We start from the raw sequence: 26,276 nt of genomic DNA, 5'->3' as shown, positions 1-26,276 counted from the left end.
AAGGTGTTGCACAAACATTTGAAATACTTTCTTGTGTATGTCTCTGTGTGGTTGTTGTTTTTTTCATTATTTTTTTGCTACTATTTAAACTACTTTTTTACTGCACGTTGTGTGTTAAGTGTCAGTGTCTGTGTGCGTGTGGGTGTTATTATTTTATAAATATTATTTAAACGCGCGTACTTAGTTGATATTTTTTTTTAAAATGCGGTGTTTACACTTGTGTTTTCCTTTTTGTTTTTATTACTTGCTGATTTATTTTTTGACTACTACAAAGCTACTACGATTTTAACTTTTAGTACTTGTGTATTGTGATAATTTGTATGCGCATTAAACTAAAAAGGAACATATACATGATTATTTATTAATTATACAATACATTAATTATACTCGTATATAGTTTATTTATTTATATATATTTTTTTATTCATAGTTATTTTTATAGTCAGAGTCATTTGTTGTCGGGTAAAACGTTTGCATAAATTATAATTAGCATTAAGAACTGAATATTCTCGTTTGTTATAAGTTAAGTAGTTGAATATATATTTAATCACAAATCATTGATGAAAACTTCATTTTAATTGGTTTTAGGCGACGACGCTCTGCACGCTCTCTTGGTCCGTTAAATTCCGTTACAATTTTATCATCATCAACGTCTCTACATAATTTTTTTTGACGCGGCATTTCCATCTGCTCGGTAAGCAAACAATCTATGTATCTCACGGATACCTCTCTCTCTCTCTAAATTTATACACAGAAATTTACAGTGGGGCTTAAACATTGTGGGGCTGGGTAATATAGTTTAGGGCTAGGGTTGTACAGGCATTTACAGTTAGTTTTGCAATTATCGTTTTTTTTTTTGTTCTTGTTTTCTTTCGGAAAGGTACTAAAAATCAGTTGAACTCTATTATTATATGCTAGTTACTTCATCTTTTTATATCGTTATATTTTCTTCGTTTCATTTCGTTTCGTTTTTTAAACAATAAGTGTTGCTAAATGCTAGACCTTAAATTCGTTTTTTTTTGTTTTTATATTTCATTAATGTTCTGCTCGATTGCATTTGATCTATGAAAAACTAGTGCCCATTTTTATTGTTTTTTACTTCGTTTTGTTATCCTTTTCATTAAAAATTCAGCTCGCTTTACTATCATATGGATTTTCCACTACCTTTTCGCATGGTAATATATACTAGGTATACATATATATATTTACAGATTGTATTCTATAAGTTGTATCATTATCATTTCGTTGGCATATATTCGACGCTACATTGTTGCTTAGATATTCGACTTTTGCTAATTTATCTTTTCCGTTTGCTCAGTGGGTTTAATTGTTCGACGCGTTGTGCTCTCCATATAAGGGAGGGGCGGGTTCTAACAAAATTTACGATACGATTACGAGTACTTAACACTTGTATTTCATTTTGTATTTTCTAGTTGCATGTCCGTGTAGAGTTCCAGAGCTGTTAATAGGATGAAAATAACATGGGAAGAGATTGATTTTAATATTTATATTTTCTCCAAAATATTTGCTAAATCATTAACAATAATTATGAAAAAAATTACTTAAATTGATTAACTTACAACAAATTGCGTTGAATTTAGAATTTGTATTAGAATATATATAGTGTCTACAAAATTACAAATTTAATTACCCAAAACAAAACATTAAATTTATTAAATGTAGCATATAAACATTTTTTTCTAAATTTATTTTCATTTTTTATCAAATCCGATTTTTGGTTAAATATAAAATGAAATTCAGTTAAGTGCATTATTCACTTGAATTTAGTTAAGTTAAGTTCAAAGTAAGATGACTGAAGAACTCACCTCAAATCCATTTAATATGGGGTTTTCATCAATGATACCACAGCCTGTTGTTTTGTGTTCTCATAACACCATTCGCCAACGGATTTGCGATTGCAGTTGCAGTTGCCGTTGCGTTTCCAGTTCCAGTTCCATTTCCATTTCCAATTGTAGTACCAGTTAATTTAGTTGCATTTGTTGTCGTTTGGTTAGTCGAAGCTTCACTATTGTTGACAGCAGCAGCAGCAGCAGCTTGTCCAGCGGAAAACTTAAGAGCCGCCGCACTTCTGCTCAGATGAACGCCCACATCGTCGGCGGGCGAGAGACCTGTTAGCACCGGTCGCTTGTAGTCCGGAGCGCAGCTATTCACATCTGTATTGACCACGTCTCGTGTCAGGCGCAGCGCCTTGAGGTGCTGCCTCTGCTGTTGCTGCTGATGATTGTCGCGTATCGATGTGGGATTCTTGGCATTGCCCGTGGCGTACCTGTTGTTGTGCAGCGTGAGGCTGTATTTGGGCTTGGCGGTCAGGGTGTTGCCGCTGCCATTGGCGCTGCTGAGACTCAGATGCTGCGGCTTTTTGGGCATTGTAGTGGAGGCGTTGCTGTGCTTGCTGGCGGCCAGATCGCTGCCAGCGCCCGTCGGCTCCGCCGCTGCTGCCAACTTGAGTGAGGCTTCGAACTAGAGATTATCTGGATAGCTGCGGAAATTGTAAGTTCTGGCGCGCTGAAATTCAGCGGCTGCGGCAGCGGCGGCAGCACTATTGCCACTGCTATACGGATTGATCATGGGTGCCGTGGACTGGGAGTTCATGGTGCCCATGCCGTCATCATAAATACCATTCAGCTGGTCCTGGTTGCTGTGGCTGCTCTTGCCGCCGCCGCTGCTCACCGTGTTGGTGTTGCTGCTGCCGCCGCCGCCGCTCGCCGAGCCTCCCTTGATGGGCTTAAATATGGCCGTGGTCGCGTAGTATTTCTCCATAGGCGGCGGCGGCACCGTAGGCGGCCTGGGGAATATGCTGCTCAGCGGTGGCGGCGGCGTTCGTCGCACATTCACATAACCGCCGCCGGCGTTGGCCATTTTCGAAGCCGGCATGTAGTCCTGCATATGGGGAACCGCATAGCCACCTTCGGGCACATCTGTATGTGGCCGCGGGGGACCAAACGCAAAAGACGCAAAAGGATTTCGCTTAGTCAGGCAAATGGCAAAGGTTGAAAGGTGATTGTGTATGCGTGTGTGTTTCTATGTGTTGTGTTTGTGTGTGCGTATGTGTGTGAGTGTGTGTGTGCTGGCAATCGCCGCAAAAATTTATTTGCATTAGTTGCTGGCGGCGCCATATTTTATGGCTCGCAGCGGAAATGGGCGAGCCAAGGGAATTGGGGTTTGAGGCATCAGGCTTACGGGCTCGGGCTCGTGCTCGGGCTCTGAGTATTGGGTAATGGGAGCTTTTGGCATACACACCTGTATAGTCTGGCGTCATATTACATTGTAAATCATTAACCGCTGCGTAGCCGTTCACGCCGCTCGTATACATGTTCACATTGAAGGGCTCGTGGTAAAGGCTGTTCTTGCCAATGGAGTCGCTGTCGTCGACGCTGGCCTGAAATATGCGTGTGTTAGTTGGTCGTGAAAAAGAGCAGGAAAATGCAGAATGTTTAATATAGTGACAAGTCGGGTATGTAAAAATATATGGGTGTTTGTGCTTTGTATGTGGGTAAATAGCATTTAGATGTTTAATGTGAGCATTTCATCAATTTCTTATAAATGTTTTTCTTCTTGAAGGAGCTGTGCTTATATTAAAGCTTTATTAAAACAACTAAATTTGGTTTAAGTCCTTCTGCTTTTACTTAAGACCATAAAGGTCTCCCATAAATTATATTTTCTATTTATTTTTATACTCTCTTTTCGTTTTATCCAATTATTTTATTATTTTAACTTTCAGTAATCAAATTAAATTATTTGATTAATAATTTATTAATAATTAATTAATTAATAATAAAAAATTATTAATATATTTTTTAATACTTTAAAGACATTTTAATAGCTGTTTCAATTTCGATATCTCATTTATCCACCTTTTAAGTGCTCATATGTATTGCATTGTAATTTCAAACCGCATTTCCTTTACTTTAAAGCAATTGCTTTAAAGCAGTTGCATTTAATGTCCTATGCTCCCCATGCACACTCGCCAACTTTAAAGTGTTACACACTCGCCACTTAAGCTTAGCACCCACAAGTCAAGGGTGGTTTGGCGGGTGGGTGGTATTGCTGGCCGGCCATTTGCCGGACAACGTTTGCTGGAACAGGCCCTATATAGGAAGCCGTTGAAAAGTTCTATTAAATAAAATAAATGCCGCTCGGCGTCTGGTCAAGTGTGGCATGGCTGAAAGAGCACATGCTGAGGACGTGGCAGCTGCACGCTACATTGAACAATTATGTGAAATTCGAGGCAGGAATTTGTCCTGCTGTACAGCCAGCACGGCTCCCTCTTTTATGTTCAGATATATATGTAGGTATATAGGTGTGGTTCGGTGTGGTAAGCTCACCTTAATGCTATTGCCATTGGGGCGATGCTTGTCGACATTGCCGCCCAGAGTGTTTGGATTGAAGCTGTATTGGAATGCATCGAGTACGTTGCTGCCACGGGCGCGCTTCGTGCGTGACACGATGAACAAAATGATGGCAACCAGCAGGATAATTATCGTGGTTAGAACAACAATGACAACACCAATGAAGTTTGCCTCGTTCGGTTCCTGATCAATGGGGCGTGGCGCAATTACTGCAAAGAGCGTCAATAAACAACAAACACAAAAAATTAAAATCCATTTCAATTAACATGCAAAGTGCAACAATTTTCGAACTGGCCAATCGAATGAAATTAAAAGTAAATATTGTTCAACTAAATAATTAGCAGAGAGGCCGAGCGAAACAAAAAAAAATACTAATTAAATTTATCAGCGAGCTGTTACTTACACTGCGGCCCGTTGTTGTAGCTGTTGTTGTTGCCGTTGGCATCGGTGGCGCCACCGTTGCTGGCGCCTCCAGAGACGCCGCCATTCAGTTTGTTTTTGTTATGATTGTGCTGATAGTCGTTGCTCTGCAAAGGATATTCGCGTGTATCCTGTGCAATGCCAGGCGCATTATTTCGCTGCTCCTGCTCGTCTGTGAAATTTCCCATCGCGGGCACTGCAGGAGCAAAAGAATAAACAAGCGTTATATAAAGAGCAAGAGAAAAAGAGAAAGAGAGGGGAGAGAGGGAGAGAGAGAGAGTCATTTATGGACAACATCAACTGAATTTCATCTTCAAAAGTTGCCGCTTCAATTTGAACACAGCTGCGCTTCAATGATTAGTTTTTCTCTTCATCATCTTTCGCTCTTCATTTCTTCGTTTCCTTTCTTTTTACACCTTTCGTTCCACATTAAATTGTTTTGCTTTCGCTACGCTTTTCTTGCCCAAGACCTTTAGACCTTTAACGTGTTCATTTCCTGTCAACCATTCGGGTTTTTATGTCGGGTCTCGGGCATTACTAAATTTATACAGATGTTTGATTTTTTCCAAACATTGAGACGCGTGTCTTATGCATATGCATGGGTTTTTTTTATAAACTTGCGCATATGGCGTATATAAGTATTTTAAGTACCAGTTTTTTCTACCTACTGCACCTACAAAAATTAACTGACCAGCCCATATATTATATGCTAAAAGGTTTCTGTTAACTCTTAGTTCATACTTCATTATGATTTTAACTTTCTCACTTAGTATGCTTACTAACCTCAAAAGCAGCTTTGTTGCTGCACCCCTATATCTCCAGTTTGAATAGGCTTATAATGCTGCCGTCCATATTTTGCGCAAGGCTTATCATGTTTTATACTGGGCTTGTCTCTTTACTATTAAATATTATGATTCTTATCTGCCTACGTCCACCCTTAGCTGAGTTCTGTACGGGTTTCAACAATCTGACATAACAATTTCCACGCTGACCTTATTCCCAGGCCTATGCCGCTTATTAGCTTAGATCTGTCATGCCCTGCAGGCCGCGCAACACAGCAACACCTGCTCGTCAGGCGTTCACTTTGATCTCTAATACCCCCAGCTTAGGTTTCTGCATTCCCAGCTCGAGCCCAGCTCCAGCATATGGCTCAGCGCTGCAAAGTGTTGTCATTTATCTTCGCTAACATCTTGAGGGCATAACAAAACAACAAAAGCAAAATGTAGCTGCTCCCGCGGGGGTGGCAGCAGCTTTTTGCACAGCAATCCCTCCTCCCTTCCCATACTCAAGACGCGCCCCCGGGCTAGCCAAAAAATGCCTCTTGAGTGGGTGACCCCGTTTCTCCAGACAGTAAATGGCGTAATTACTGTGTGAAGCTGTTGTTGCTGCTGTTTTGAGTTATGTCGCCTTCTTGGACACCAGCAGCAGCAGCAGCAGCAGTAGCATGAGCAGAAGCAGCAGCAAGGAGGACACAGGACGTCAGGCATGCCTCTAAAGTTTGTGCTTGGCTGCCTTTTGTTTCGCCAATGCCATTGTCCTTGTTGTCACTGCTACTGCTACTCCTGCTGCTGCTGTTACTGGTCGCTTCCTACTTACAAAGGCATATCTTGCATCTCTCGGTACTCAGCTCTTTGTGGTCGTCATAAAACGTTTAAAATAATTAAAATATTTCGAGCCACATTTATCACACACTGGGTGAGGGTGTACAAATAGAAATAATGGCAAATATGCCGCATATCCTTTTTATTTTCGCATTTACTTATTTTTTCCTTCTGTCGCATGCTCTTTATAACTAATTCTCTTTGTGTTTGTGGGTCTGTCACAGGGGTCTCTATTCTGTCATTGTTTTTTGGCCTTTGTATTTTTAGAAACCTTTAAATACAACTCCATAAAGAACAACAACAACAACAATAGGCACACGAGCTGCAATCACCGCAAGCAAATCTCACAAATTGGGGTTAAATCTCTGCAGTGCCTGATAAAAATATACGCACACACACTTGAAAGATGCTGCCTCTCTCTCCTCTGGTTGTACGTGCGTTTCTTTTGTTTACCCTTACCCTACTTTTTCGAGCCCTTCACGCGCTCTACTCCGCCCAGCCTCTACTCGATGTAGTGCACCAAAAAAAAAAAAAAAAACAACAAAAAAGTGGATAAATAAAAATAAAAACCAGCAAACAGCTGGTTTGCTAGTTGCTGCTAAGGCTGCCCCCCATTGCCCTGAACCCCCTCTTCCCCTCTCCACCTCCTGTGCCCCTCCTCAGCATCCTTGTGCGTGACAAATACGTCGTGGTGTTTGTTACTCGTCATGTAATTGCTGCCAGGGAAGGCGACGCAGCATGTGGTGCAACCGAGCGCGGTCTGAGTTCAGCCTTCGCTCTGTGGTTTTTCGCCTGAATATCCTTGGCTCAGATGGACGGCTGTCAGATGTTAAGCACAACCCAATGCCAGTTTCCCAATATAAAAATGTGCTTTGTAATGCTCGGTAGCCGAACTGATCCACTGACGATCTTTGAGTGCGCTCTTTGCTGCTCTTCAACTTAAAGTCTCTATCCGAACCTTCTGTGTATTCCCTTTGTACTTCTTTATTTGTAAAGAACTGCGTTGTTCTCAAAATGAGTTGCTAAAACGAATGTTGCTTATAGCAAACAATGAGAAGGTTCCTTTTCTTGTGCGATCATTTAATGCTTCTACGTGAATCGGTATAAATTAAACTTTTGGAGTTGAATATTTGGTAAATTTATTGCTAATTTCCTACAGATATTGTTCTAATTTATAGATTAACTATCGAAGAAGTATAGACATCATATTTGGCATATTTGCTTTCTCTTTCGAAACTCCCCCTAATCGATAATTGTGTATTTTCAATATAAAATTCTTTTTAATATTTTGAAATATCATTTCTCAATTTCGATTGATAAAGCTGTTTCAGCATTTCTGAATACACCTTTTAAGTTTTTCTACAGCTCTTTATATTTTCAAATTTCTTTCATCATATAATCTTCTCAACATTACTTTTTTCTTTTCACAATTGATTTATTTTCTATAGTTTCCAAGCTTTTTGTTTCTCCATGAACAATTTATGATATTTTCCTTATATACCACAAGTTTTGTGCCTGTCTATTCATCATTTATATGCATTCACATTCTCTAGCTCATATTATTGAACTATAAAATCTCAGTTACTTTAGGATTTATAAGCGACTTCCTTCCTATAAATACATTAAGCCTACAACGCAGCTACGACTGTCTGCCTGCCCTCCTCTGCCATCTGTGGAAAATCCCCTATTCATGCGGCACGCTCTATTTGACTCATCAATCAAATGCCGTTGGCAGACTGGCAGTTTTATCCCCTATTCATTTTCACACCTACCGCGCGTAGATTTTTATCCCCATTGAATCAATGAATATAAATGATCTCTGGTTCAGTGACCGATCCTACGATGTTAACAGCATTGTAGCCTCTAAGCAATTTGTGACCATCCCTAAATGTGAACCCAACGTGCCATGAAAATATTGTCCAAATATCTGTTGGATTGTGCGGAAGGGGGGCAGCCTAAATATTTGCCCGAGCATCCTTGCACTTGGTACAATTTAATCAGGACTGGGACACGGAGACGGCATTCATAGCAAATGTAACTGAAAAATGCCATGCATGCAGCCAGCCAGGCATACAATGCATTGTCCTTTAGGGGGTTGCATCTACCCCTAAGCCCGAGCTGCTTGTTTACTTTTGCATGCTGAGGGACTGCCTGAGAGTCGGAGACACCTCATTCTATTCCATGGGCTGTGGGTATTTTATTGACTTTAGTACCCCTACCCCTCCTTCTCTAGCACACTCCAATCCACACCCCACAAGAGTTGCCTAAAAAAAAATAAAAAGAAAATTGTACTAAAAAGATTTTCCCGTTCGGGCCGCTTATCTCGCCTGTCTCTATCTCTATCTCTACCTAGCGCATTGTTGTTAGCCAAATGTTGGAAAATGTTTTGTACTCTCGTTGGGCTCGAGCTCTTTTTTATCCTCATGCTAAATGTAATGCATTGCACATTGTTGTTCTTGTTATTTTTGTTGTATTCCCTGTCACACACTTGAAAGTGAAATGAAGCTGAAAAATGCATTTGCAGTCGTCGCGTATGCAGTTCCTTTTTTCAGTATGCCAAATGCAATTTTCGGGCAATTTGCGCAGCCATTTTTTATTCCTCCTTTTCTGCTGGTTAGTCACGTACTTACCGGATATAAAACTGATCTCGGATAGCATAATCCATTTGACAGCAAAGTACAAATTGATTTTCAGATATTTGCCCACACGATGATGCAGCTTTATTGTAACATCTCGGGCATGATCCATTATGGTATCGGGCATATACGAGAACTGTACGGGCTCGCCGGAGAAGTAGCGTCCACCAATGCTAAAGAAGACCTTAGCATGGACAAAAACCTAAACATGGGTGAATAGAAATTCAAAATGAATTAGTTGATTATCAGAAAGGAAAATTGTATTCATGTTCTAAGAGCTAAATCTGTTACAGATATATTTTAGACATATCCGAAAACATTATTGAAGTTGTTCTTAAAATATTTACTTGAGTTTCAAATTTAGCTAAGCATCAATAATATTTTAATAATGCCCTTGGGCTCTAATCGACTTCATAAATCATGTAGGGCTTACACTCACCTGCACATCCTTAGTATACATATTGTTTGTATGCAAAACGATGGCACTGAAATTGCGCACCGTATCGAATTCAAAAACAATTTCAACGGGTTTGCCCAACAGACCGGGCGTATCATTTCTCCAGCCAATCCATTCGTAGCCTAAAAAAAAAGCAAACATAAAATAGTAAAAGACCATCCATATGAAATATACAATGAAATGTATCGTCATTTTGTTAGAGTTTATTTTTTTTTCGTTCCCGAAAAAGGGAAAAATATAATCAATAGGCCAACCCGGCGGCACATATGCTCCAGAGTGGCATGTAAAGCTATTTAAGCCCCCCAACCGAAGTCAATGGCACTTTGGGGTGAAGTTTCGTAGCCCAAAACAAACAAATGCTCACGGCAGGCGACAATGGGATGGGTTGAGTGGGGCTTGGCGGGCGACTATGTGGGGATGGCCGACTGCTCATAACTAGAAATTATGGCCAAACGCGACATTTAAGCCATTTCTTTTCACTGTTTTGTTTGCATGGCCCTAATTTGCCTTGAATTAGGTGGGCAGCTGGCAGAGATGGGCCTTTGGAGTCTCTTAGAGGCCAGGAAGCATTTAAGTAGCGCTTCATTAGTCATGCAATATTAACTAGCTATGGTAGCTGTGCTCCAAGCAGAAATTATACAATTTCCAGTTGAGGCATTTGGGGTAGAAGTGAAATATCAATGGGCTGTCAGGCAAGGGGCGGCGCCTTTTAACCATATCGATTGCAGCTGCTTACAATGCAAATAAGCCAAATGCCAGGACATAATAATCATATAGAAGATGGCCATTCAATTGTCAGCGATGAAAAATAATGCGCTAAAACTTTTCCATTGGCTTTCCTGCAATGCGATTGCGCTTTATGTGTGTGTCTGTCGCGACGACGACGACTGCATGTCTAATTGTCTGTGCGAACTTTTCTACTTAAATTCGCACAGCGCAAAGTTTTCAATAATTTCGATTATTGGCCATTTGCCAAAGCGCCAGCGAAAAGGCAAAAAAAAACAGGAGAAATGAGCTCCGGCAAGCCGAAAACGAAATACCCTTCTGGGCATTTGGTTTATTGCGAAAGCTTAGTTGTTTTCGAAGGAGTAATAAAATAGGTCTAGCGTTGACTCTGATCTAAAATGTATATATGCCTCATAGAGGCGTATATGTCTTCTCGAATGGCTTACACATTTCATGAGAAAGCTATAATACCCGCCACAAGGGTATATAAATATCGATAGAGACAAAAAAAAAACAAGACTTGCGAAAATTCGCAGTTTGCCAGTTGCGAACTTTTGCAGCCGCCGGCTCGGAAATGAATGCCAGTGTTGCCATAAATTATCAAATATGCATAATGTTTACATTTTTACAGGCGCATAGTTCACAGGGCGGTTCACTTTGTTGCGCTGTGGAGTGTGGTGGAGGGAAGTGGTTCGGTTCGGTTCGGTACGGTTTGGCTCAGTTCGGTGCGTTGTGTACTAGGTTTTGTATCCGGCCAAGTTTACTGCGACGCCAGCAAATAGTCCCAAGTTATTATTTATTTTGTTTATTGTGTTGTGAGGCAAATTATTTGCAGGCCAAAAGTTTTGCCTGGCCACGCCCTCGAACACACAGCCCCTTTCCCCTTCGATGTTCAATGAAGTGAACTTTCGGCTTGGTCGCCCTGTTCTGGAGTTTGCCTTATGCTTTTTCTGTCGTTGAACTTTTGTAATTATTTGATGTTAATCAGTTTTTTCTATTGCAATAAATCTTTACACAGAGGGGGCCGATTTCACCAGCTAAAAAACACAGCTTTAGCCTAAACATATGGAGAAAGTTTGCGCTATGTCCATGCAAAAGTGAACCTTTAAACGGCAACAAGCTTTTAGCCCGTTTTGGGTCGAAAGGGTTAACTTTCAGAGCGTGCTCTAATGAGCGAGGTGGCACCAAGTGAAATAAATGTTAACTTATGCATATAGCTTTAAATATTTGTGATATCTTCAATACATTTGTAGGAAACATCGTTGTTTGACGGTTCGATCCCTTAACCTGATGCTCAAGCGGCTTAAAATCGAAATGCACTTACCTTTGCCAAAGCCGTGTATATCCGTGCGGAAATTATCCTTGCCTTTCTGTCCGTCGACCAATTGACCCAAGCCATCGACATAGCGATCGCCCTGCTCATTGCCATCGTAGGTCTTGTCCGATAAATCCACTTCCATGCCCCGCTGCACGCCCTTCGGTATGCTATACGAAACAATGCCCTCTGGAATGAAAAAGAAATTGAAAAATGAAATTTTAAATAAAGCGATGCACAATTCGAGGAACTAAAACTCAGAACCCACAACCTTCTAAAGTAACTCGAGCCGCCTACACAGACATACGCACACACACCCACACATGTATATATATATATCAAAATATATACGTATTACTTCCTCTCGGTTCACATCACGTCATGTCACGTCACGTTTCGTGTCACGTGACACAGACAAACGAGTGACAAAGCAAGTCTCGAATTTGTGTTTGTGTTGGTTTTTAAACTGCGGTAAATTTAAAGTTTTTCCCCAGTGCTAAGCTGGCAACAACTTTTTCCAGAGGCGGGCTGCTAGCACAGTAGCATATAGGGGGGGCTTAGTAGCGGGGCAGGATATTGAGTTACTTGAAACATAATTTCGTTTTGCGGCCACTTTTGTCTTTTGTCTGCCATTTGGTTTCTGTGGTTATTTTTAGCAAAGTGTCTGCCCCAGAAGGGGAAGAGGCAAAAGTAGAGAGTTTAGTTTTAAGAGTTTAGAGTTTGGAATTGGGGATTTGGGGGTTGGCTGTTCGTATGCTCGGCCATACATAGTTTTTCAATGTCAAAGTCACAGTGGCTGACAGACCACAACAACAACAACAACAACAACAGCAACTGAGTCATGCTTTTGTGGCTGAGTTTATAAAGTGTTTTGATGTTTGTTGAAGGATTGTTTGGGATTACGTACAGGCCCGAATAAGTGTTGGTTAACGCCTAGCAAACAGCACCTGACGCTAATTACCAGAGCTACAGCAACGGATAAGTACGTACGTTACCCAACAAAACAATTACATTTAGATCGAAAAACAGCAGCAACAACAACAACAACAGGGTTGCCAGGGCACTCAAAATAATTACACACAAAGCTCAAACTGTTGGGAAGTGAGAGGGGTTTGCTTGGCTAATTTACTCGCATTTCTATTTACACAATCGGACTCGTGGCAAGCACACGACAGGACAAACAGTCAAAGGCATTTTCCAATAATTACCAAAAATCACATAATTACACATAATTACCGGGCCGCGCAACGAATACGAATCGGGAAAACATAGCCTGAATCGCAGGCAACGCACTGGGCATAGATAATAAGGAAGGGGGAGGGCGGGCACAATCGGGAATATATCACGCGCGTGTGTGTGTATGTTTGCATAAGGGGGTGATGGCTGGAGGCATTGAGAGGCACCTACAAATATTAATTATTATTTAATTTATTTATAATGTGTATGGGCAGTCGTCAACGACAAAAAAGAAACGCCACACTTAATTACAGGAATTAGGGCAAAGTCCTTGTCTCGGCCACTTAAGCACACACACACACACACGCACACACACAGCGACCAGAGCGACCATCAGACAGAGAGATAAGCCTTCATTATACAAGTACACGATATGCGAGGGATATACATATACTTATATACTATATGCCATATGGGATATTTAATTAACTGCAAAGACATTTAAGGCAGCGCGTTTTACAATTGCGACGCGACATCTTTCACGCAACGTCCACAAATAATCCCCCCTTCCGATCCCTGGTGGAGCCTGGGTGGACACTTCCACTTAAGCCTTGTTATTCGCGTGCTCACATGCGATTTTTATTTGCGTGTCGAGAGAGAAAGAGACAAAATGGAAACTGCCAAAAAAAAAAAAAAACAAGTAACAAAACGTAGTCCTCACAGTGCGTGCAACGGCCTCCAGAAAAAAAAAAAAACAAGCTCATATATACATGTTATATGCCTGTGTTGTCCAAGACAAAATCGGGCAGTGAGCAACTACAATATATATAAAATGTAATTTGCTTCCTCTTTTCTTTGCTGCCCCCGTCACGCAAACAAATTCACAATGGGTACGACGACGTCTGTGAACTTTGCTGATGAGTCAAATTGAGCAGCAGTTGAATAAATAAATGAATAAATAGTTGGCTGCAGACCAGCCAACTTGTGGCGTAACAACTCCACTTAGTTGTGAGTTATAGGTGAAATTTCTATACGCAACCAGAATAAGGGAAAGTTACCAAAACGAAGTACAGAAGCTACGCAGGCAGGGTTGAAATCGCCCACAAGATTTCTGAAGATATTATTATCAAACATGTGCCATAGATAGTTTATATTTGACTTACATAAAGTCATTTTCAACATTTAGAGAACTTGGCTAAGAGAGTCTGGCACTCTGTGTATGGTGAGGGAAGAAACAGACTTGTATTTGTATTTGGTATATATTCCTAAACACCATAAGCTGCCAATTCTGTTGAGATCTAAAGGCTTGCTATGCCATATTTTATTCATATGCTCTGACCATATGTCTATTTCCATTTACTTAATAGCCTTAGTATGTTATTGGATTAAATCTCCAATTAAAATACCTGCTACACCTCTTCGAATTTTTTGTGCTACAAAACTATTTCACACTCTTGACTAACATAGCTCCCACAGTGAGCACTCAACAAACACCTACACAAAGACCATCGATTAAAGCTCAACTTTCAATTTCCATAATGGCCTAATACTTGGGCTTAATGCCCCCAAAACACTCATAAATTATTCACATCGCTTTGTAGCGGGCACTCATAAATCTAGAGCTCAACGCTAATCAGTTGTTGCATTTGAAAAAAATAAATAAATAAAATAAAAATAATGCACTTTAGCATATGCATAAAAATCCCCATCCAAACTTCAAACGAAATCCGTTGTGTGGATTCGAATGCCAAGGGCTAAGCCGTTGTTAAATCGAAACAAATTTGTATTTAGCTCGATGGGAAATCAGAGTGTGTCACTTGCCCCGAAGATAATCTGCAGCCATGACGTGACCATAGCCCGAACCGGCTAGACCCTGCCTCCCTACCCGGCTGCCCTCAGCTCGATTAAGCCCTATTTGTTTATGATTGTGACGGCGCTTCCAGAGCAAACAGCAACAAACCTGGGTGTGGTCTAGAGCAGCGCTCTATCCATGTAGGTGTGTCCATTGATTTGCATTTAAATGCTGCGCGTTGGAAGTCGGTCCCGCCAGTGGCAGAATTTATGGCCACAATTTATAAACAATTATGATTTCGGTCTAAATATCTCTAAGAGCTGAAGCGCATCGATGAGATTAATGTGTGCCATAAAAGTTTGTGCCAGTTGAGTTTTGTCAATGCGCTCGTTACCTGGCAGTTTTATTGATTTCTTTGCGCCGTCTGTCTGGCACTTGTCTAGACCCCCAGACTATGGAGCCCTATGAAGCCTCATGCCATCTTATCTCGTTTAATTTGCATATGAAATGCGCTCTGTACAACTAAATTCCCCAAAGCAAATCAAATGACATGCCCCCATTTAAGGGGCGGTCAGTTTGCATGTCTGGGCCCCACCAACCGCACAGAACTCAACCACTAAAGGGCGTGTACATAGTTCTGAGACCCCAACACAAATGGCGCCAGTTATCAGGCCCCAAAGCCCAACCACACAATGCGTTAATTTACGGAATAATTTTGACTTCCGCGCCCGGTTTCCTAGTTCCCCCCGGTAAAGTGTTCGACTAGTGCTGCCACTTCAGCTCATTTCTAGCTAAATATGGCTGTTTTTAGAGGACATCAGACGGCAATTTGCACCTGCCATCAATTCTAGCTATTGTTAAAGTTGTATTTTTTGGTACCCAATATAACAAAAAGTATCGGATGCATATGTTGCGACCCTTTGCCATATTGCTAAGTTCTTTCAGCTATATTTTAGTTTTGAACTAGCCACCATTCCGTTTTGGGAAAAGGAATTTAATTGCGCTACTTTACCCAATTTTTTTGTAGCGATAGTTTGCAACACTGCCAAAAGAAGAAAGTAAGCCTTTCTTAGTGCTTCTCAGAAAACTGCTAATATGGTGGCAACTCCTCGCCTTTTGTGTCCCACCATTACTCATTTAATATAAGAAAATATTTACATTTAGCTTTTTAAAGCTATTTTTAGCTAAAATTTTTTGTTGCAACACTGGCCCCAAGCAAAAAGCTGACTCTGACTCTCTGGTTCTGGTCAAACAAATTGTCATTAGGCGCGCGCGTTGTTGTTATCGCTAGTACCTGGAAATTATAGAAAAATTTGTTTGTCCAGACTAGTTATAGTTGTTTTTTTTTTTTTTATTGTTGCTCGTGCACTACTTGACAATTGCGTGCAAACATCGACAACGGGCCGTCCAGACGACAACAACAACACGCGTTGGCTTGTCGTCTGCATAGTTTCTCAGCCAGCTTTGTCGACGTCTGGATTTCGATTTGGTTTCGGTTTTGCTTTCGGATTCTGGCATGGGCTGAGCCAATGTCTGCACGCGATATATTTTTTTCAAGTACATTTCGCATGTTGCAACCCAACAACAACAGCAACAACAACAACAACATAACAACATTGCGTGGTGCCTCATGTGTTGGCCAAATGTAAAGCAGGCAGAAGGGCTTCAAAAGAAAACATAGGCGCAGTCGTTGCTATGATTGGATTATGCGGTTTGACTAATACGCTGCCCATAATACCATGTTTTTCTTTGAGCTGAGCAATTGCGATAGGGTTTTGGGGAAGAAAAAAATTGGCGCATTTACAGCGAAAGCGGTCAACAATAATACGAGTTCCGTTCTAAGGCGATAACTTGCCAAATTGCTAGCATTTCGAGCTAAGTAAAACTTGCATAATGCATGGGGCAAAACAATTCAGAAGGAAGCATCAGAATGCAGCAATTATTTGAAGATATCTTCCCTAACGCTCCTCTCCTGCCGCCTAAACTTTAAAAGTAATGTTAATTAAGCTCTTATGATTGTCTTTAAAAAAAAACCTCTAAAACCTTATTGCTTAGAAGCCGACAGTATGCATCTACAAGTTTTTCCAGGGAAAGAAAATTTAGGAAAAATAGAAAAACGGCTGCTATTTTAATACGGATTCAGTTTGGAACTGTGGAATAAAAATGACAATCTCCAAACCGCTGAGCTTGATATTTATAAAGAAAAAAATAATCCCATTTTCCTTGTGGTGCATACAGTCAAAGTAGCTGAACAGCTTCTTCTAATATCTGAGAGCATGCCAAGCCTTATAAGCAGAGTTTTTCGCATAGATTGTTGCCTCGGTATGCCGGATCTTAAGTTTTCCAAAGCTATGCTAATGCATTGCTGCATCATAAAGCCACACTCTCACACACGCACACACACACACATCTATCGCTAACTACACACTTAAGCCGCTTTGGCTTGTCTAATAGACACACAGAGCCAGCGTCTAGCTTCCACTGGCACTGGGCACTCCTCTTCGAGGAGCATCGGAGCGCGATGATAAATTAACGCTGACACTAAAACTCTGTTAGCCTTTCCGCGCTATCATTGCTCATGTCGAGTTTTTATCGCACTCGTTTAAATTCGCCTCCGGACAGCGACTGCGATTCGGAGAGCGAGGAGCTGAAGCAAGTTGGACAAGGGACTTACCTTCCCAGGGGCAACCGACGATCTCGGCGCGCAGGCAAACGGTGCGATCGTATTGACCATACGGATATATGCGTATCTTTGAGGCAAAGATAATCGGCTGCAGTGCGTTCTCCACCTCGCTGTAAGTGTTGATGTTGCCGGGCAGAATCTGTGGAGTGAGTTGAATTGTGGTGATTCTTAGTTGGGTTAATTGAAGGCCATCCTTACCTCTTTGCCCTGGGTGTTCTTCCAGCGCTGCCATTTGTCAAAGCCCGGTCGCCAGTATTCGAGCACATAGGCCTCGGTGTACTCCTGACCCTGACCCTTGCCGTAGCGACCCTGTGTCCGTATGGCGGTTATCACATGCGTCTGCAGCAAGTCCACCTGCAGATATTCCTTGAGCGCATTCGATACCATATGCTTGGGGCACCAGGCACCGCCATTATTATCGGTTTTCAGTCTGCAAAGAGTCAGATAGAGAAAGAGAGAGAGAGAGAGACGGAGAGACGACAACTTTATTAATTAGGCTTGCAAACGGTAGCTGCGCGAATAACCAGTTGCGCAGGCGGTTCGCTAGTAAAATTTTTATAAATTAATTGACATTAAACGTGCGGCACCACACGGCGTCGGAGCCTCAGCCGCAGGCTCCAGTCAGTGGCAGCACCAGCAACAGCTACAGCTACAGTCTTAGCCACCGCCAAAGCCACTGACATTGCGGCCCAAATGGGAGGGAGGGGGTCGATTGGAGCTCTAGCTGGAGCCTGGCACTGGTGGACGTTTGTCTGGCAGCTCGTCTCGTTCGTTAAGCTGTTGCGGTTTTCGACGCAGCAGGATGTTGTCTATGTAATTAAGGATTAATTTAAGTTAGACACAGACGGCTGGACGGCAGGATGTTCGTGCGTGCATGTGCCTGTCCGTGTGTGTTTGTGTGTGTGTGTGTGCTGCCTCCCCCCTGCTACTTTAATCAATTTCGCCTTCAGCCTCTCGCCTAGTATTGATATGTTAACCACTACAAATACGTTTTTCGGTTTATATTTCAATTAAGTTTTACATGCTTGATTGCATTTTGGGGCCTTAATGTTTGCCCATTATTCATCGGCTGTGACTAGGCCTAGACCCCTGCCTGATTCCAGCCTCGCATCTGGCCCTGCCCTACCCCTGGCCCCGCCATTGCCCCGCATTCCCCAGCCAGTTGTCGTTGTTGTCGTCTTGCAAATTGCTTCATTTTCTGTTGCCTGTCTTTGGCAGCAGCTGCTGCTGAGTCTTAGGCCTGAACCTGTGCCGTAGCCAGCAGGTTATTGAATTTGATTGCAATATTTATTTAGTGGCCGACATGCGTTTAATGCATTTTTGCAATTTGTTATTTATATTTATGTATGTGCCTGGCGTGTGCATCGAGTGCAATTAGTAATGTCTTCCGCATCAATTGAGAGGTTTAGACTTATAATTGTGGCCCTTTTAAGTGTTTGCGAGTAATTTAGGATTGAATGGTTATGACTAGTCTTGAAACTCAATTTAAGCACATGACTTTCTTAAAGGAATTTGTTGTAGTTGAAAGTAATTTAGTAGAAAATTCATTTCAGAGCGGCTGTAAAAGAATTCCTTTAAAATGCTAGCGTATAAGGAAAGCTTTAGATTGTTATGGCAAGTCTTCCACTTTCCATTTCCTTTGAAGCATTTTGACGCTTTAGATAGTTTCTAGCACAGAGCGGCGGCTCCGCGAATCAAAAATGCATCCACTTAAACATAATTTAATTTAAAAGTCAAAAGATTTCCACCAATATAAGCCTTGAAAAACACTACAAATGCTTTGAACACTTTCTTTGTGCTCTTATTAATATGCTGACCGCAAGCTGCGTGTGGCTTAGCACACTTCCTCTGGCCAGCCCGTGTTATAATCATTACCAACTGCAATTACTTTCAAGTGCATAGATCAGAGTTACTTTATTAAAAAAAAAAAACTTAAAGAGCTCCCACAACTTGGCAAAAAAAAAGGTCAATTTAATCATCATAAAATTGCTTAGAGATTTTTTTTGCCCGCCCGCTTCGTGGACTGCCCAGGCAGACAGGCTGGGAGGCAGGCAGTAGCTTGTGGAAGTGCTCGGAAAGCAAATAACCTAAAGGCATTGCAGAGTGCACAGAGGAACAGAAAAGGGCAGAGAGAAAAATCGGAGTGAAATACGTATAAACATCATTTAAAATGCTAATATCCGCAGTTATGTGCATTTCAACTTGACTTTAATTATTGTTATTGCCAAAGTTAACAATCTGCGCCGTCGTCGGCTGCTCATTTCAAGCGGCTGATGGACTAACTAACTGCTGGCTGCCGGGCACTGGCCGAACTCTGGACTGGACTCGGACTGGCTTTGGCTTCTAATCAAGCGCCGCCTGCTGAATGGCGAAAGTATTTTTTTCTCGTTTTTTTTTTTCTGCCCCTTTCTGCTGTTTTTAATATGTAAGAGGTTGTAAATTTAATGGCCTGACGGCCGTTGGACGCTGGGCGAGGTAATGAAAATCAAACAGCGCCAACTGTCATTAAACTAATCTTTGTAATTCAATAGCTGCAGACGACCAGCATGGACAACGTCAACGTCAGCGTCAACATAAAGCGTTCCATGTTCGCGCATCCTGTTTGCCCCAGAGGGCTTAGGGCTCAGATCGGAGATTTCAGGGCTCTGGGGGTCTCTTTGCTCAGTAGGCAAATGCGCGTGATTTGTTTTAAGTGCATGTTTTTTGTAATGAATTACTTTAAGTTCGGCTGGAGTTTTGGGCTAGTTAGCTGCCTGGTTAGCTAAGTGCACGGCAGCCACAAATTATAATGCTGCCTGCACTTTTGAACTTTGCTTCATGGCTCTGGAACTTTGGTTAAGCAAATTGCAGTGCGCTTGATTGGACTTGGTTGGTGGGTGGTTAGTTGGTTACCAAGGTGCAGGGGGAAAACGCGAAGGAAAAAGACAAAAGAAAGTTCCAGCTAGTTTTGAAGAGTTTGTTGCGCTGTGCGGCAGTCATTGGGTTAAGCCAACTTGAGTTGGTTAAGGTGAAAGGCTGCCATTAAGATTACAGAGAATTTAAGGAAACTAAAGCATGCTCAGATGCTTCAAGAGAGGATTATATAAGGAGCTTACTAGACTGACTCAGAAATCCATTAATGATTAAAAAATCTAAATAAATCAATCAATAAAATCATGTACTAAAACCAAATAAATACTTTGCGTACCTGTCCTATTAAAAATCTTAAAACCCAGTAAAAAGAAAATAAATGGTGTACTAAAAGTATGCTAAACACTCTTAAATGAATACTTGTGTTCGTCAATTAATCAAAGCTTTCTTTATTTTATTCCAGTTTTAAGCAAACCCTAGGAAAAAGTTTGATTACCCCTATATCTATTGAAGAAACCCCTATAAACCCAATTGAAGAGAAATCAAAATGTGTACTAAAACTGCACTAAAGTGTCTTAAACGAAAACATAAGCTAATAGCTCGCTTAAAACTGTTTATAATTTATGAGGACCCTAAGAAATCCCAAACTATTGTGGAACTCTGCTTAGTGAACGCAACAACGTAAAAAAATGCATTGCCCGCTAATCCATTTCATTTGCCATTAAGTTTCGAGTCACTTAGCTGCACAACAACCACATCGCCTGTCAATCCACAGCACTTTGCCCACCACAAGCGACTAACTATGCAGCACCAGCAGAAACCACCAGACACGACTCCCCGCTCAGGTGAGTCAGTTGTCGAGAGCCCAGCAGCAGCAGCTGCCATTGGCCAACAGTTAAGAGCCCGCAGCGAAAAGAAACATATCAAATGCAGAGACCCCAACCCCAGCCCCAGCCCCAGTCCCAGCCCAAACTCAAATCCAAGTCCAATTCCAGTACCGCAGGCTTTGTCTTTAGCTTTTTGTATGTTCAACTTTGCCTCGTTGGCTCTTTAGTAAAAATTCCAGTTAATCTGCCTGGGACAAAAACAAAAACAAGAAAATATATATATATATGTATATATACATATATATATTTTTTGTTTATCTCAACGTGCTCATCACGCATCGTTTTGTGGTTTTACTTTAGTGCCGCCATAAAGGGTTAATGTTAATGATGCCTTTGTGGTCGCAGTCCGTCTGTCAGTCTGTCTGTGCGTCTTTCTCTCTTTCTGGCAGTCAGCCCTGCACTTGAGTGTTTTTTAAGTGCATGTCTATAAACGCAGACAGCGAATTATTACAGAAAGCGAGAAGAATCTGTGGCAAGTATATATGTGTATATATAGAAGAGCCGATGTTTGCATTGATTTTGCCGTAACTCACGTGGTAATTGACATGTTTATGGTTTGAATGAGTGCTTTACTTTATATAGATGTGGCTGGTGTGGGTTATGTGCGAGTTAACTTCTGATATCCTATACTAATTATACAGCCAGACAGCGGTCTGATGGTGTCATCAATCATTTGCAACGAGCAGCCGTGGCAATTGCAAAACTTCCGCCCCAATCTTTTGACCCGCATTGCCTCACACTTCCCGTAGAGTCATAAAACTTTAATTCAAACGAAATATGCGTCAATAAAAAGTAAACAAAACCTCAACGAACTAAAAAAAAAAAGAAGAAAACTATATAAAACTCAACTAAACTTGTCTAGCCAGCTGGCAAATGCATTCAGTTCAGCTCAGCTTAGTTCAGTTCAGTTTCTGTGCACTGCTTCTGGTATATTTGTGCCCTTTGGTTGAACCGCCTTGTGAACCGGTTTGCGGTTTGCAGTCGCTCCACATTGAAATTGCATTTAATTAGTGGAGGGAAAAAAGGGCTGCCGACACACTCGGCCACACTCTATTCAGATTTCGCTGTTGGGGCCATTAAACGGTTGCCCGGGGCCCTTGCTGCATATTCATGAAAAGATTTCGAACAGATTTTCCTGTTGCCCGAACCCGCGATATCTCTTAAAGCGCGCTAGCTCAACACCAAATATTTTTCCAACTGATATGCAAAAACCCTTTTGTATTTGGTTTGGAATTTCGTATTTGCTTTTCGATGGGACAACTGTTTGTGTCATCTATAACATAAGTTTTTCTAGTTTTTGTTTGTTTGACGCTTCTTTTCAATCGCTGTCTGAGATTTCGTTTTTATAGACTGTCTGTCTTATCGCGCTAATGAAGTTGTCTATAAAATTGGCAATTAAACGAACACGCCGGGGCATTCATGATAATCTATGCAGTGGGGCCAGCCACTCCCCCCGGCTGGAGACAGTCGTCCGGGCAGCTTTGGGTTAAGTGCTTACGTAGGTGCTACAGCGCTGACCTCCAACCTCGGAATTAGACATTAAAAAAAAAAAAAACAAAATATATTTGACATGTAAAATTATGATTTTCTTTTCTGAAATGAAATGTTTTTAAATTAAACATCAGAGCTCGAGAGTTTCTTAAACAAGCAGCATTTGCTGATCTATAAAGCTATCTCTTTGGTTCATTTGTACTGTAAATATTCTAACAAATTATGTCAGAAATTACAAGATTTTCTTGTTTTTTCTCTAGTAGCAAGATAATAGTTCGATTTGGTTGACTACAATTTTCTTATAGCCTTTGCCTTTCGGAGAAACATGTTTTCAACTTTATTTCAGCTACGTGTTTTTACTTATTTATTATATTATTATTATTTTTTGATATTTGATATTTGACATTTGATATTGATATTTGACAGTTAAACTAAGAATTTTAGCTTTATATAGGATTTTATTTTATTAAATTTAAAGTCAAACTCATATTGTGGCTTAACTAAAACTTGATCATAACTCACCTTGCGTGTTGTGGCCCAACGAATCCCGTGTCATGGGCTGAGCTAGCTGTGATTTGAGCATCTGTAATTGCGCCGGATTCCATGCCCAAAGGCACATTGCACGTTGCTATAAAATAGAAAAGACAAAAAAAAAACCATAAAATATTAAAAATGTTCAGAGAAAAAAGCAAAAAAAAAAAATAACGTTAATTAATGATGGATGCGCCTTGCATCTCGCGTGGCGGGCGCGCCAAAGTAAATTTAGAATGTCCGGGTGGGTGGGGCTGGATCCCAGTGGCCTGTGCTCTTCTCGGCCAGCTCCATTGCAACGCCCATCAAATCTATCAAAATAAGTCAAGCGTCAATTTGACTTTTCTCTTTTGACATTTGAACGGGCCGCAACAGGGCGGTGGCACGCCCAGTTTTGTATGTGTCTAGTGTCTGGTCCCCGGTGTAGGTAGGCCTATCACTTTCCCATGGCTCAGAGCAGAGACTGCGACTACTATCTGCTTTTAAATAAGGCAAACACTTAATCATTGCCAAAGTCAAGCCGAGCCGGGCAGAACGTCAACTACTTTACTTAATTTATTGCCTACCGATTGCATTTCGCAGGCCCCATCAAGCCCCTACCCCTGCCCTAGGTTGCCTTTTGATATGAATTGAAGTTGAGGCTGGAGCTGGAGCCCCCGCCGCCAACAGCTGGTTGTCTGTCTGTCTGTCTGTCGAGCTGACTGGCTGGCTGTCTGACTGCCTGCTGACATTTTCGCCAGAATCAACACTGATTTGACATGACTTTTGTTGCGCAGGCACAGCATGGACCAGCTTCCAGTTCCCAGCTCAGTGCTGCAGTGCCTCCTGCCCAAGGTGCGTGCATTCGTTTAGAAGTTTATAAATAAACACACACACACATATACACACAGAGACAGAACCTGGTAGAGGCGCTTTTTGCATTCGCACTTGATTGGATTTGATAGCTGGCAATGCTAATGGGAACTGAAGCTGCTCTGGAAAAGAGACTGAAACTGAGGCTGGGCCAGGGCTAGGCCGGGTCAGAAGCCGTTGCCTTCGACTGCATATTGCAAGTGCATTCATTTGGAAAATTGTTGCATGTTTTGTTAACTCAACTCACTCGATGTGTCTAGCACAACAACATCAAGAACAACATCAACTAGAAGAGCAACTAAGGCACTTCCTCTGCTTATTTGCTTATGTGGGCGCTTTAGGGCGGGTGGCTGGGCAAATATTGAAGGCATCGACAAGCCATGTAAGAAGGCAGTTTTGCATCGACTTCGAGTGCTGAAGATGAACATGTTTATAAATTCGTATTTATGTATTTGGCTTGCTTGATTAACTATAAATATTATGGCTTAGATTTGATTTAGAGAAGACAAAGGCTGGCAGCCAGGCAGGCAGGCAGTCTGGCTGGCGGGAGGAGGGGTTGCTCTGTTTATGCAATATGACAGCTGCAAGTTTGCAGGAAAACTTGTGGTCGACTCTGGGAAAATGTATAAATAAAAGAAGCTGCAAACGAGTAAACTACGCAACTTATTACAAAGTTGGAAAGAAAAAGCTATGAAATAAATGAAACTATAGTTGTTTTTTCTTTCTTTTCTTTTTCATTTTTTTCAGATTTCACAACAATTTTCCACTTTTGTCAGCTTGGAAGAGCAAAACGAATTTATATGGAAATCTTAAGGTATGTAAATCAATTTAATCAAGTCAATCAAATCTAAAACTATATTTCTAGACATATTACATACATTATATATCGAGTACTTTTTGTTCGTTTTTTCCCTATTCAAATTAGAGGGCTAACTGAATTAATATTGTTTCATATTTAAATACAAAACTAAAAACATTTCGCTTTATTCCTATAATTCCTATATCCTATTACTATAATTTTTGCATAATCAAAATATGCTTTTCCCTCTAAAAAATTAACGTTTTTCATTTAACCTATTTTCCGAGCTTTAACGTGTACTACAAACAAAATCAATTCCATTAACAATAAATTGCCACAAATGTTTTATTTGTTTTCTATGCCGCATATGCTACATACATGTGTGTATGTATGTATGTATGATTGTATATATTTATGTATATCTATTTATGCCATTGTAATGCGCCCCATTTGCGTCTCATACTTTTCCTCTGAAAGTCTTCCCATGCCGCTTAGCTTTTGTTCAGTCCATCAGGCAGCCTTCACAATGTCCCCAGCGACCTGTCCTCATATCAACATAGAAATTTATGAGCCGCTGACATGCCAGGGCCATTCAAAGTGGCCATAATCCTAAGTTAGCTCCAGCTACCATGGCTACTTCAGTATGGCTTCATTAAAGCCACCTTTGCTGAAACTACTGTGTGTGTGTGTGTGGAAAATTTTTGCACAAAAGTTTAGAGGCTGCATATGTATGTCCATATGCCAATTAATGAGCCGGGGACAGAGAGAGAGCGAGAGAGGGAGAAAGCAGACGATCCACAACCACCCATGTCCAAGCCGGAGCTGTGTCAGATCTCATGTGCAACGGCGACGGGCGCCCCATGGCGACTGGCCAGAAGCCACCAACTGTGCCGCCTGTCGCTGCCCCAGAGAATGATGAGCCACATAAAAATGTGCTTTCAATGTCAATTAAAATACATTTTTCTTGAACTGAAGTCGCCTCCTTCCCCTTCAAGTGCCACTTGAATAAATTCAAAATATACACATATAGAAATTTTTTCTATTTCCTTAGATATAGTTTGACTTTAATGGTGCTTGGCCCCGACAAAATTGATAAATGAGCACACCTTTTGACTTGCCCACCCCAAGAGTTCATTTATTTGATTTGTCAGATAAACGAGGCACTAGTTTTTGCCAAAAAATGAGTCGTCTTCTACTCACCAATGTCGAAAGCCGCAATTGCTGGCGTATTGAGCATTAAACAGCCGCTGGCAATGATCAATGCCAAGAGGCTAAGGTTCCAGTTACCATTCCAGTTACTTGTCGGACTGGCTAAATGCCGGACTCGACTGTGGTTAGGTGTAGATGATGATGAGCGGGGATAGCAAGAGCGTGGGGAGCTGGAAAGGCACTGGCGGGAGAACATCTTGTAGCTAGAATCTGTTATTATTGTTGTTTTTATTGTATTCGCTTTGTTTGTTGTTGATAAGCTGCGCGTCATTTTTTGGTGATAAACTTTAACTGATTGAAATTGGCCTGGCAGTGAGATCTGTAATAGAGAAAGTTTAATTCAAAATGTTAATTAATATTTAAAAATGTGTAAGCATGCAAAGTTGATTCCTCTTAATATTTAAGTCTTATTCAACAAAGACTTTCAAGGTTCATAAGCTGCATTTGAACTGCTTGAACAGAGAGAAGCTTGTCTTCTTTC

General features: G+C 41.3%; 1 protein-coding gene across 1 annotated transcript in view; it reads right to left on the bottom strand.

Moving 5' to 3' along the window:
* Window positions 1–401: 401 nt before the first annotated feature.
* LOC115759106 overlaps window positions 402–26,276 on the bottom strand; it is a 40,323-nt gene continuing 14,448 nt past the window's right edge. Inside the window, exons 2-13 of the mRNA XM_030699945.1 lie at window positions 25,787–26,114; window positions 22,927–23,032; window positions 17,375–17,606; window positions 17,168–17,315; window positions 11,535–11,714; window positions 9,467–9,606; window positions 9,022–9,229; window positions 4,774–4,986; window positions 4,347–4,579; window positions 3,262–3,400; window positions 1,827–2,939; window positions 402–1,459 (exon numbers count right to left, since the gene is read on the bottom strand). Coding sequence (XP_030555805.1) covers window positions 2,482–2,939; window positions 3,262–3,400; window positions 4,347–4,579; window positions 4,774–4,986; window positions 9,022–9,229; window positions 9,467–9,606; window positions 11,535–11,714; window positions 17,168–17,315; window positions 17,375–17,606; window positions 22,927–23,032; window positions 25,787–26,066 — 2,337 coding nt within the window. The 5' untranslated portion in view covers window positions 26,067–26,114 and the 3' untranslated portion in view covers window positions 402–1,459; window positions 1,827–2,481. The remainder of the gene's footprint in view (window positions 1,460–1,826; window positions 2,940–3,261; window positions 3,401–4,346; window positions 4,580–4,773; window positions 4,987–9,021; window positions 9,230–9,466; window positions 9,607–11,534; window positions 11,715–17,167; window positions 17,316–17,374; window positions 17,607–22,926; window positions 23,033–25,786; window positions 26,115–26,276) is intronic.

This window comes from Drosophila novamexicana, unplaced genomic scaffold, assembly GCF_003285875.2.
Source record: "Drosophila novamexicana strain 15010-1031.04,08,12 unplaced genomic scaffold, DnovRS2.1 tig00000193-arrow-pilon, whole genome shotgun sequence".
Taxonomy (NCBI): Eukaryota; Metazoa; Arthropoda; class Insecta; order Diptera; family Drosophilidae; genus Drosophila; species Drosophila novamexicana.
The sequence above is the reverse complement of the archived record's forward strand: the minus strand, read 5'-3'. Positions and strand labels throughout refer to the sequence as shown.